The 13,139-nt window shown below is 52.2% G+C and overlaps 1 protein-coding gene across 1 annotated transcript; it reads right to left on the minus strand.

Moving 5' to 3' along the window:
• Positions 1-7: 7 nt before the first annotated feature.
• LOC127028480 (centrosome-associated protein CEP250-like) lies at positions 8-12,412 on the minus strand (the record flags this gene model as incomplete). Its single annotated transcript, XM_050914223.1, is given in 17 exon segments — positions 8-591; positions 1,624-1,755; positions 2,212-2,355; positions 2,615-2,746; positions 3,553-3,722; positions 3,926-4,053; positions 4,168-4,361; positions 5,911-6,104; positions 6,107-6,140; positions 6,333-6,479; positions 6,764-6,908; positions 7,034-7,261; positions 8,306-8,412; positions 9,137-9,299; positions 10,487-10,569; positions 11,276-11,332; positions 12,271-12,412. Coding segments are annotated over 17 exon segments (2,741 nt in total), but the record flags the coding sequence as incomplete, so codon positions are not given.
• Positions 12,413-13,139: the final 727 nt, after the last annotated feature.

Here is a 13,139-nt window from a genome sequence, read left to right on the forward strand (position 1 = left end):
TAGGAGCTTCTCTTGCTCTCTGTGATGTCTAACCTCTTCATTCTTCTTGGTTAGCCTGAGCTGGAGATTCTGCAAGGTCTTCAGGGATCTGATCTCCTGGTCTCTCTCTTCCAGGTCTTTGCTCATTTTGCTGACAGCAATCCTTTGTTCTTCTTGCTGCTTCTCCAGCTCCTGTATCTCTTCTTGCTGGGATTCAATCTTCTGGTTTTTCTCTCTTACGTCCTTAATAACCTGATCCAGAGCAGTTTTGTGCATTTCTTTCTGCTCTTCCAGCAGTCTCATCTGTTCCTGGTACACCTTCATTTCTCCCTCCCTCTCTGACAGGATGGCAGTCACATGAGTGAGATTCTCCTGCAAAGCTTTTCCCTGTGCTGCCTCTTTCTGGAGCACCTGGATTTTCTCCCGCTGCATTTCCAGTTCCTCATTTTTAATTTTTAGGAGAGACACTGTGGTGTGGAGTTCTTGTTCAAGGGAGTGATGCCTATCTGTTGCTGTAGTCGCTCGGGTCTCAGAGGCTGTGACCGACTCCTGAAGAAGTTTTATCTCCCATACCAGTTCTTCTTTAAGTGCTTGCAGTCTGTCCCGTTCCTGCTGCAAAACAGGGAGGAAAAGATTCAGTAATGCCGTCTGTGTATGTTTGCTTTTCGTACTCGATTGGAACTCCTGCTCCAGTGGCAGCCAAGTGCTGCCCCCCCTCTCCCTGCCTCTCGGGATGTTGCAGACCTTTCCCGCGCCACCCTTTAGGCTGCGTCTTTCCCAGCTTACTCAGCCAGTCCCACCTTCCTTTCTGCCCTTCTCTGAACCTCTTCTAGCTCTAGTGTGTTCTTTTGGGGAGGAGCTCCCAGAACTGCAGCCAAGATTTAAAGCCCAGACTAAGCATGATTTAGGCAGTGGCATGATGCTGTTCTCTCTGCTAGGGAGGAAGGGAAGAGAGAACCACCCCAACATTTGATTTCCCTTTTTTGGGGGTGCTGGGGTTTTCTGGACCTCTCCTGTCTAGAGTTTTCAGGGTACCATCCTCTAGAACCCCACTGTGCCCTCTGGAAGGAGTAATGGTCAGATCACAGTCTCTCATTCAGTGTTTGAAATCAGGACTAGTTTTCCCCTTGCTGGCACACATATTTAGCCGAATCAGCACTTTGGTTTCTCAAATGTCTGTATTTATTCCCCGCTGTCTGCTCTCAGATGGGCAACGTTGAACAGCTCTCCATCATTAGCAAACTTTGTCTTCTCACCCCTTTTTCCAGATCCAGATATTTAGAAATCTAAATATGGATTTGGACACAAATAATTGCCCAAGCTATGCAATGTAAATAGAGACAAGTTTGAAAATTACTTTGACTAAAGCTTCAAGGGCAGAAATCTTCAGAAAGAGGAAAATAAACACCCTGAATCATCACGGAGTTTTCTATGACTACGGCATCTTCCCTTACTTATTCAGAACAATGCAATTGGAAAGGTTAAACCAAAAAACAACCACTCTGTATCTTCTCAGATTTGGACTGAACCTGTACGAGACCACCCAAAATCAGCTCTCCACTGGAAGAAGTTGCTCCTTAGAATTATTAGCAGAAGGCCAAAAACATGTAAGAAATGGCCCTTCACGGCATCTGCCAGCCTCACCAGGACATCCTTTCTTTGCTTCTCAGTGCTCTCGAGTTTCCTTTCCAAAGACGCCACCTCTTGATGTAGAGTCACAGCCTCCTTCTTTAGAGGCTCTTCAGAGGCTGCTAGCTGAGATGTCAACTCTTCCACCTCAAGTAAAACATAAACAAAGCAGTCAAAGACTACAGCTTGTCACTGTCAGCCATAGTGTATACTGTGAGGAAAGGGAAAGAAGTTGTTGAAATTCCACCCTAGCACGAGAGTACCAGATTCACAATGGATGCAGCCGACTTGTTTAAAAATCTCAGTGGGTCACCATGGTCATCTGAAAAACCACCTTAAAAACCAAGGCTAGCAGTAACAAGACCAGCAGAAATCCATGCTGATGATTGCTGGCAAACAGGCAAAAGCACTAGGCCATCTGTCCAGGGCGGCAGCTGAGATTCAGCTGGCCTGTAAGTCTCCTTCAGAGCAGCTGAGATGGAGACCACAGTATGGTGGCAGTCCGAGGGATCACCCCATCAGCCTGCTGCTCTGCCACGGAAAGGCACGAAGTGGAGAGACGGCCTGTTTGATGACTGGAGTAGCTATTGCTGTTGCAGTCACCTGGTTTTGTAGAGCATCCCGCTGCTGAAGGAGGATATTCATTTCCTCTTTGACGGTTTGGATTTCTCCCTTGTGCCTCTTCTCCACTGCCTCGGTCTTGCTCTGAGTTTCCTGCAGCTCTGCTTGCAGCTCTGCCGTGATGTTCTGTAAACACAAATGGAGAGCAGGCTACTGGGACCTGCCATCAGGCCCAGCTTTTTCCTCTTTCTGTCTCAAAATCACATTCATTCAGCCACTTCTTTCTGCTTTGCTACCCAGCTCTGCTTCCACTGTAACCCTGCCTTCCTGTTGCGGATCTCTGGAGCTTCCCAGGCTCTGTGCTTTCAGTGCCTGCAGTAGTCCTTGCCTCCTCAGTCCCAGGACTTATGTTTTATGTCCTGGGTACTGCCCTTCACTCTGTTACCTGCACGGTAGCAACTTCCTGCTTCACATCAAACAGCTTCTTCTCGTGCTCCCTTTCTGTCTCTGCCTTCTCCTTTTCCCATTGCTCCAGCATCTCCTGGACCTCTGAAATGGTGCCCTCCCGCTCGCTTGCCTGATGAGGGAGGAAAAGACTTCAAGACGGAAGTCCCAGCCAAGCTCCTCAAAAAAAGGGGAAGCTTCATCCCTCCCACAACCCCTCACCAGCACAGCGCACCACAGTGGCTTTGTGCCCTCCATCAACCACATCCTATCGAGGAACTTAAAAGGAGGGTCAGCAGGTGGAAGAAAAGGAGACGTCACCTTCCCCTCTCTGATGCCTGCCTGTTTCCCAACACCTCTCGCCTCGGGATTTCTCTCTGTTCTCAGAGTCTCTGTTTTCAAAGCTCAACTCCATTCTCATCAAGGAACAGATGCTGAGGGACTGCAGGGTGAGCAAGAGGCCAGTACCCCGATGCCCTAGTCACAAGACAGGCCACGAACTGAAGTACCAGGGACAAGGGCCCTGTTCCATACGCTTCTAGCCCAAAGCTAATGCCTCTGTCAACCGCGGAAGGACAGACAGAAAGGAACAAAGTTCCCGTGCCTGCAGCTGGCAGGAATGTCAGGAGTCCGCTTCACGGTAGACAGGAGTCCGGTAAGCTCCTGCCCCTTTGCTGCCATGCTTTGGGTGGGGACCACCCAACCTTCTGCTGAACTCGTCTTAGGCCCACCCTGAATCTGGGGCTGCAGTTACTGTCCCAGCAGAGTCCTGTGGGTGTTCACGTGCCTTCAAGTAGGAGCCATTGGCTCTGCTGCCTGGCCTAGCAACGTGTGGCCTATGACAGATGACTGCTGCCATTTCACACGCTCAGGCTATTCTTCTTCTCAAGCCAGCCCACAAACCTTGCGCAAAGAATTCAAAAGCGTATCGTTTCCTACCAGGTCTTGCAGGAGCTTGTTTATTTCCACTTCATGCTCAGCTTGCCGGAGTCTGAGGGTGTTGTCATACTGCCGTTCTGTCTGCAAGAGCCGTTCTGCCATGTTTTCCCGTTCCTGCCTCATCAGAGTCCTCTCCGCTTCCAGCTCACACTGAAGGCACTTCACTTCCCCTGCAAACACGACAAATGGCAAGATTCAGTGCCTGCCCAAACAGTGGTTCTGACTTTACTGACCTTAAGCCATTTGAATTTCAGTGTAGGAGGGATCTGTCTCCAGCTCCTTCACTCCTCAGAAGCACTGCAGACAGAGAGCTATTTTTTACCATCTCCCCTAGGCAGGGGGAGCACCAGAAACAAAGCAATGAGCCTTTCACCTTGGATCACCTCCTTGGCCTGCGTGACGGTGTGAAGTTGGACTTCAAGCTGACTCCTGGCGATCTCCAGCTGAGATAAGCGCTGCTGAGCCTCAAACAGGCTGGATTCCAGGGTCTCCTTCGCCGACCTGCAAGTTACAAATACGGAGAGAAAGGAGTTTCTTGCTCCTGACACCCACAGGGAGTTACTCCAGTAAGAACACTAAACAATGTCCTGCCTAGGGTCTCCTCCCCGCCTTTACCTGGCCTCTGCCAGCTGCTCTGAAAGGCCTTGTCTGTCCCGCTCCACGGCTGCCAGTCGCACCTCTAGGGCAGCCTTCTCGTGCACCAGCAATTCCTTCTCCTTGCACACCTTGGCCAGCGCATGCCCTTGGCGAGAGGACTCCTGGCGCAGCTGCTCCAGACCACTGCTAGCCGACTCTTGCTGGCGGTAAACCTGGAAGCGGGACAAAACACAGTTGGAGTCCTTTCTCTGGAGTCCTGGGCAGAGCCGGCCAGTGCCGCTTCTGAATCAGCTGGAGGAGAAAGAGCTCCTGGACGTTGGGCTGCAAGGTTAAGAGCATCTGCTGTATACCGCACTCATACCCTGGGCTGCCAAAAGGCACTGGCACTGTTCACTTGGAAGTGATGTGTAAGGCCCTCCTGGGTTGCCTGGGACCAGGCAGCTCCCTCCGGGCAAACGTACATACCCCACACTACCTGTTTTCATGCAAAAATACCGCATCTTCCAGAACTGCCACCTTGCAAACTACAATTCTATCCGAATCTATGCCAGTGACGGACAACTTCAGCAAAGTTTGAGCAAAAGCAACTTTGCTCGCTGAAGAAAGTGAAAATACACGTGGTTTCTCCTTCTAGGAAAAAAACCCCAACCCATCAAAGCGTCACCTACTGCAGTGTGTAAAGCAGTTGGATGCAATGAGGTGATGCTTGGCAGGGCAACGGCCCCTGGGCGAGCAGTGTCATTTAGTGATTTCGGAATGTCTGGCTGATGTGGCCAAAGAGATGGCAGACTCTGTTTGTACAGTAGTTCACGTCAACCATACCGTTTACGCGTCTTGCGCAAAGAAGTTGTCTAATATACCTCGCTGGTATTCAAGCTTGAAGACGAACCCTGATTTTTTAGCTTTTTTCTTCAGTCTAACACCTCTGCTCTGTAGTTGCCAAACATACCACGGACTCCAAAACTAAGACTGTCTAACAGAGAACAGACCATCAGAAACAACCAATTCTCCTCTCAAAGTTATCCCCTAATACCCAGGATTGCACATTATGAAACTGACATTTGAACGATGACAAACTCCCTAGTCTCCTCCAGTGACACGATTCTCCCAAGCTCTTTTTCCCGGGTCCTGAAATCAGTTAGTCCAGAGAAAACAGTCCTGTGCCATCCCCTATTTCTCATCTTCTTCCTCAAAGCCTAAAGAGGCTCCAGCAATTCAAAGCTGCGTGTGTGTCTTAAAATACAATTTCAACAATTTCAAGGTGTCATTCCCATTCTTGGCAGGACGGGACAGCAGACATGACTTGCAGCTTTGTCCCGCTCTCTAGGCTCGAACAAATGCAGCTTTGAAAGCTGCAGACTTCACAACAAGAAGCATAAATAGAAACAGGCAGCCCCGGGGCTTTTTGCCTCAGAAAAAGGGTGAAGAGCTATGCCGTTTGCTTCTTTTGCCACACGTGAGAGTAGTAGTCTTACTCAGCTTCATGGACACAATCATCTCCCTGCAGCTTCTCAAAAGCCAAAAAGAGGCCAGCACAGCCAGGGGGATTAAAGTAACCTGTAGAAGCAGAGGACAACTCAGAGAACTGCAGAACTTCTCTGCAAGCCAGCAACACGCTTCCAAAAGGAAGTAAACAAAGCCTTCCGACCTCCAGCACTACCAAGCGTCTCCTTCACAAAACCCCGCAGAACCAACAGATACAGCTTCACTGAGCCAAGCAGCCCAAAGCCCACCCAGAAAGCACCCGCTTTTTGGGCTCACCTGACTGAGCTTCTCTTGGGTTTCTGCCTTCTCCTCTGCCAGTCTCCTCAGCTCTACCTGCAGCCCCTCCTGGTGCTCCTCTGCCTTCTTCAGCAGCTGCTCCAGGTGGGCTTTCTCTGCGCTGAGCTCTTCATTTGTTCGTTCACACAAGGTCAGCTTCTCCTGCTCAGAGATCTTTGCTCTCTCCACCTCGCCACTTTGCCTGACAGAGCTTCATTCTCTTGCTCCAGCTACACTCACAGAAGCACAGAGGAAATAAGATACAGTCAGATTGACTCTGTAGGAGGTTTGGCTTGGACAGAAAAAGGAACAACATTTCCATATTCAGACAGTCCTACTGTCGGAAGGCAAGGAGTCTGAAAAGAAGCAGCAGCAGCAGCTGGAGACGAACCCTTGGCAAGATCTTTGGCAGCTCTGCTCACCTGCAGCACAAGTTTGCTCAGTTGCACTTTATCCAGTGCAAGGGCTTCATTCATACTGCTCATCTTCGCTGTTGCAACACGTAGATCAGCTGCTTCAGCACTCAGCTTATTCTGAGCCCCTGTCAACTCTGCTACTGCCTGCTCTGCCTGGAGAGACAAAAGAACAACATGAGAACAAAGACAGGAAAATCCCTGACTTGAAGCAGCCACTCCAGATCCCCTTTTGTGTCTCTGACACACTCCCAGTTCCGTGTTCCCAATAAGCACGCGGGCACTAACTACACCAAAGAGCCTGTGTGGTCTCATCACCGTTTTCCAAGAAGGAGAACAACATTGTCCCTGTCTTCTACTGCCAGAGACAGCATCGGTGCTGGTCTTGCTATCACAACTCCCTCTCCCACAAGTGCTGCCTCGGAATAAGGTGACCATACCTTTTCCAGTGCCATGGTAAGCTGATGTTTCTCTTGCTTCAGCAGATCCCTCTGAAGGTGCGATTCCTCCAGTGTCTCTCTTGCGTCTACCAACTCACTCTGTAATAACGCATGTTTTTCTTCAAGTGCAGCTAAGTCCTTCAGCCTAGGAGAAGGGGAAAGACCAACAGGTTTTTAATGTAAAAACATTCTCATTTCCAAAAGAGAGAAGAGATTTTTTCTCATCGCAAAAGATAATGTTGGCAACAGCAAAGTTTAAAACACATTTACCTCTCCTGAAGCTCCTTCTTCTCCAGGTCCCCCTTGACTTGTAAGTGCATCGCTTCCCAAGTCTTCTGGCTCATTTCCTCTTCCGCTTCCTGCTGTGCCTCATCCTTCAGGACAGGTCTACCCAGACTGACGGACTCCCAGAGCCGTACGCCAGAGTTCAGGTGGGAGCAGCTTACAAGTATGGATCCAGAAAGCCTCAGTTGCTCTGCCTTCAGCTCTGACAAATCTCTGAAGAAGAATCAAGAAATATAGTCTTATTAATTGTTGCTCCTGCTCTATCTTATTAACATACTCTATTATCATTAATAGATGTAAGGAATTTTACCAAGGTCCCCAGCTTTTACACCTAGGGGATCCGCCTTAACTGACCTGTTATTATCAACACTTGGACTTCTAAGAAGCTCATGACAATATCTACATAATAAACATTTCGGGAAGGTGGTGTAAGAATAAGCCTAGAATGTTGTAACAAAGCACAAATAACACAAGATCTAACTAGTAGGTCAGGCATACTCTACACGTTAAGGAAAGCTTAGAATCAAATAAGGTCAATGGCTGACGGTAACCCAGAGTTTGAAATTGCATGCTGACACCAGAAGAATGTACTATTATGGCTACACTGATTTTGTTTGTGTAGAAGGCAACTGTGAGAAAGGAACCTCAGAGCAGAGAGCCCAAGAACAAGAAAACAATCATAAAAAGGAGGTATCAAACTAAGCAAAATAAATTGGATAAATGCAATAACAGGGCAGAGAAGCTATTCTTTCTCTCAACAATGTGGTACAGAATAAGCGGATGCGAACTGACCAGAATAAATGTAAGCTGGAAATGAGAAGGAAAAAAAATATATATTCATGAAGGATCTGTCCATCAGGAGCAGTGGGAAAAGAAAGCCAGTGAGATTTAAGGCAGATTTTAATCACCCTGTAAAAGGGAACGGTCTACATGCTGCCTAGCTTTGGCGAGTCTCTTCCAACGTGTCCACGTGTGCCCGTGTCTGTGTTAATGTGCCCAAACATCAACGTCGTCAAGTCCATCTGTTCAGGGCCTCTGCACTGCTTATAGCCCGAGCCCCTCAGTTTTATCTGAAAACCAGCATCAAACAAAATGATGCTGAAGATAGCCTAGAGCACGCTGAATGGCATTGCTTCACACTACCAAAGGAGAAATGCTGTCTTTAGCCGCCACTGAAGTAACGTCAAGGCTCAAAAAGCAGCTGTGAAGGGAAGCTACATTTCTTCTGCCAGAGATCGAGCCTTAACTTCTACTCACCGGTCAGTGGCGGTCTTCATTTCCAGGAAATGACGGCGGAAGGTTACCACCTGACGCCACAGGCTGAGCAGACGGCTGTGTTCACCCCTTAAGCAGCTGTCATAAAGCTAAACACAAAGACAAAAAGAAATGCCAGTTCAGCCTTCGCTGTCACTCTACAAGTCTTTCAGACAGCAGAGAGTACAACCACCATCACCAGGTCTCCTTTCACAACAATTCCAACAGGGGCATCGAGGACTGAAGAGGCACCACAGAAGCAGCCTCAGCAGCCCTGCCACCTGACTGCAAGGAAGGGAACGGCCACACTTCTCCTGCACGAGCGGCTGTCAGCAAAGCAAACTGATCGCGAGTCATCACCTCGCCTTGCAGAGGTGTCTAACAGCCTTGGGGGAGGAAGGCAAAAACGAGCCCCTCCGAGAGCAGTGTCAGATTTGCTTACAACAGGCTATTGGGAAGGGAGGCCTGTCCTGTTCTTCTGTCGGCTGCTCTGAATCTGAAAACACACACCCCCCTCCGGTCTCCGCTGCTGGAGACAGAGATTTAGGAACGAGGAAGAAGACGGGCGGTCCTGTGTGACTGCCCCACAGTGCCCAGCAACAGCCAGCATTTGCCTTTAAGACCGAGCGGCATGGTCACAGCAGGTGGGCACCTTCCAGCACCCACCACAGTCTGCTGACACTCCTCCATCTCACACCCCTGTCTTCTGCTCCTCAACACCAATACATCCTCAACACAGCCACAACTTGCACAGCAAGCTCCCTATGCCAGAAATAAAATGCATTCTCATTCCACTCTGGCATCACGTCTGACCTTCCCGTAGCCTACCCTTACCTCACGTTCACCGCGCCATTCACTCTCCGTCAATAGCTCCTCCCGGGCCCTCATCCAATCTGCCGTCAGTTTTCCAACATCTTCTTTGAGGGCTGAATTAACCTCATTCGCTTTACCGAGCTGCTCCCGCAGGAGAGTGTTCACTTCTGCCAGATTCTCGCACCTTGGAAAGGGACAAACAGCAATGAGGTCACTGAACAACTGCTACCACAAGCAGCATCCCCGGGATTTTCCAGCTCCCTCAACACCGACCTTCTTGTCAAACTGAGAGGTGGTAAAATGCTTTCTAGGATTAACTAAGATCTCTCTGTGATGGCAAACTCATTTGCTTCCTCCTGCTTTCAGCCTTCCATTCCCGTCCACAATTTCGGTGCCCCCTTCCTCTTCAACTTTGACGATGCCCACAGTTAACGTCTTGCCTCCCCTTCACGCTGTCTGATCGCTGGATGCATCATCTTTCTCTGTCGTTGGCCTGACCACCTCTCTTCCTCCACTCTCCTCTCTCAGTTGCCATGTCCTTTTCCCTTGCAATGCTGTACCCACCGCTGCCCTCACCTTCTTGTTAAGCCTCTCCTTTCCTTGTCCTATACACTGTGTAAGACCTGTAGCAAAGACCCCACCTTGTTGATCCAGTAAACTGCACACCACAAAGACAGCACCATATACATAGGGGAAACAGCTTTATATGAAACTTTCAACCCAAAAGTGAATCTAAAAGCACTAATGACTCTGGGGCCACAGACTAATATCCCACCCAGGAAACATTGCACAAACCAAATTTCAAGAACCGCTGCCCTGTGAACAGCACAAAACTCAGTTGCTGGATCAAAACAGGAGCTGCGCTTCTCCCGCCTTAGCTTGCAACATACGTAACACAGCACACAGGTGCCTTTTACACCACACACAATGGATCTCTCGGGCAGAGGAAAAAGAAAAGCAGAGAAAGAAACGTGGCAGAAGATGCCTGCGGTGCTAAGTGCTCTGCTGGAAGACTCTGGTACAAGCACAGGACGTGCTCTTCAGGTAAAACCAAAGAGGAAAACGCCGGATGTCAGGGCTTGATTCTCAACCTAAGACGGGGCTCTGCTGAGTAGCTCACCTCCTGAATCACAGAACAATTTAGGCTGGAAAGGGACCTTTGGAGGTCACCCGGAACAACCCCCGCTCCAAACAGAGCCGTGCAGCACACAACACTGTTACTGCACCACAGAACGGATTGGGGACCTTTCTCCTTTCAAAACAGCTTGCCCAACTGCTGCCCTTGGGGAGACTAGGTGGCACTGACAGGTTGGCCCTCACTTCCACGAGCATCCAGGACACCAAGAATGAGGCAACACTTCTTCCTTTTACCTTTGCTGCTCCTCTTCCAACTGAAGCAGTGCTTTCTTCAGGCTGTGGTCTTCTGTGGCTTCCCGCCTGCCTGGAAGGGATCCCTGAAGAAGAAAGGAAATGTTTAGTCAAATTCTTGTGTTCCCTTCACTCCTGTGAGCATCCATCGCTTTCCCCTCCATTTGTTTGGTATCTCAGGAGCTCGTGCCTTCTTCCAGGCATAACGCTGTCGTGACTACGGAGAGGAAGGGAGGGGAAGGGCGTTACTCAGTGTGAGTAGCTCTCCTCAGTCTCCCCCTGTTGCACTCTCACAGCTAGCTATCCTCAGCTCATGACCGAGCGCTCCCTTAGACTTGAAGCCTGGGAATACTCTCCTACCCTTCGCTTCCTACATTACTTTAGCCGCAAAGCAGAAAGAAAAGCACAGAGCCAGCTCCGTATGTTGAACGCCAGCATTCTTGCCTTCCAAAACGCTATGTTTCAACCGATTCTTTTTCGGAGACAGCCATAGCATGTAACAGGCAGCAGAGCCCTCTCCTGACACCTAGCACAACTGCTACTCCAGCAATAAAGCACTCTTTCACAACATTAAAATCCTTCTTCATAGGGTTTTGGACGGGCATTTCTGGGACCGCTGGCTGCGCCAGGAATGGCAACCGGACACAACACTGACAGGCAAACTTACAGCGCTTCTTTAAACCCTCAGGCAGCAAATCTCGTTTCCCTCTGTCATTGCTGTGGGGAGCTGCTTTTTGTCTGCGTTAACGAACGCTACGTACGCTGTCTTTAGTTAGCAACCTGCGCACTCACCCCTCCTGCTTCCAGCTGCTGCTCCAACTCTCGACACCAAGTCCGGTACTGCAGGACCTAGACGGACACAGAGAATGAAGCTGAGCGAATGCAGCTTGGAACAGACTCGGCTCCTCCTGCCTTAGCTTTCCTCTAAGTCTTTACAGCCCAAGCACGGCGAAGTGTATTTCACAGTGCTGCCGACAGAGTCAACAAGAAGTCGTCACGACATAGGGAAGCTTCGCTTTCTCTAACATTAAAGAAATTGAGACAGGGTTTCTTTCACACATAGTACTATCTGCTCATCCTAAGACAGCGATGGCAAGCAGAACGATGAGGCAGACTTAGCCATGCCTGGGCTATGGCCACCATGGACCCCAAATCAGTACTTCCAACGGGCTAAAAGACCAGCACGGGCAAGAAAAGCAGGATGACCTTACGGCAGCGCCCTGACCACCGCCGGGCACTGGGCCGGGCAGGGCACGGCCTGCCCCGACCCTCCGCCCAGCTCTGGCACCCTCCTCGCTGCCACCGCTCCTGCGCCCCGGGCCAACCAGGCCCGAGCTGCCTGCCTCTGCCCGGGGCCGCCCAAAACCACCCCGCCGGCTCGACTCCTGCCTCTGGGACAGCCCCCTGCTAACGCGGCCAAACCAAGGCGTTCGCAAGCCAGGCGGCAAAGTTCAGTCAAGGGCGGCAAAGACCGAACGAGAGGCTCGGGAGGCTGACAGCGGCAGGGCGAGGCGCCCAGCGCGCCTGGGCGGGCCGGGCCGGGCCGGGCCGGGCGGCGGAGCGGGCGGCTCCCGGGGCCTCCCCCGGGGCCTCCCCGAGCTCCGGGCTCGGCGCCGTCCCGCCCGCGGCAGCGCCGGGGAAGGCCCCGTTGGGGCCGCGCCTTCGCCCCCGAGCTCTCCGCCGCCCAGTCCCCTCTCAGCGCAGCCCGGGCGGCCCGGGCACCCCGGCCCCGCCACCGCGGCCCGGCCCCGGGCAGCTCCCCCCGGGCAGGCGCCCCCGCTCCTCACCTTCGCCTGCAGCTTCCGCACCAGCACCGCTTGCCGGTGCTGCGCCTCCTGCGAGCTCTGCAGCCGGCGCCGCAGGGAGGCCTGGCTCCGCGCCGCCATGCCCCCGCTCTCCAGCCGGGCCCGCCGCCCGCGGGGCTCCGCCGCCTGACAGGCCCCGCGGCGGGGGCTGCTCCGCGGCCTGCCCCGGCGGACCGCGCTCAGGCGCCTGCCGGGGCGCGGCGGAGCGGCTCACCCTGCCCGCCGGCCGCGACCGGGAGCCGGGCCGCGGGGCGGGAGAGCCGGGCTCGCTCGGGGCCGCTCCGGGGCAGCGCTTCCCTTCTCGCTCCTCGCTTCTCGCTCCTCGCTCCTCGCTGACGGTGCCGCGCCGGGCTGCGGTGCTGCCGCGGGGGAGAGGCCGCCCCGGCAGCGCTTTGCTCCAGCGAGTTCTGCTCAGAGACCGTTAAGGGCCCCGGAGAACGTTGGGGGCAAAAAGCCCGCCCTGGGGAGTCTGGGAGAGCACGAGCGGGAGGAAGCAGTCCCTGACACCGGAGGGTCGGGGGGGGGCACGGGGACACCGGGGCAAGAAGGCTGCGCCCGCAGTGACACCAGACAAGCTCCATCGCACAGGGAAGCCACCTCAACAGCTGGAGCTTCCTCCTCAAAGCTCCAGCTTCAGCCCTTGACTGCCACTGCAGCAGGAGGTCCGACCTAGTACGAAAACCAAGCGTGTATAGCTGGAATGACCGCATCTTTTTCCCCCTGCGTTGCAGCACGAGCGGGACAGGCTGCAAGCAGTGACAGAAAAACCCGTAGGGGAGAGAAAACTTCAAATTCACAGGACAACGTCCTCCGTGAAGTAAGCTTTATTTCAGGAAGAGCTCATGAAGAAA

Source organism: Gymnogyps californianus, unplaced genomic scaffold (assembly GCF_018139145.2).
Source record: "Gymnogyps californianus isolate 813 unplaced genomic scaffold, ASM1813914v2 HiC_scaffold_324, whole genome shotgun sequence".
NCBI lineage: Eukaryota > Metazoa > Chordata > Aves > Accipitriformes > Cathartidae > Gymnogyps > Gymnogyps californianus.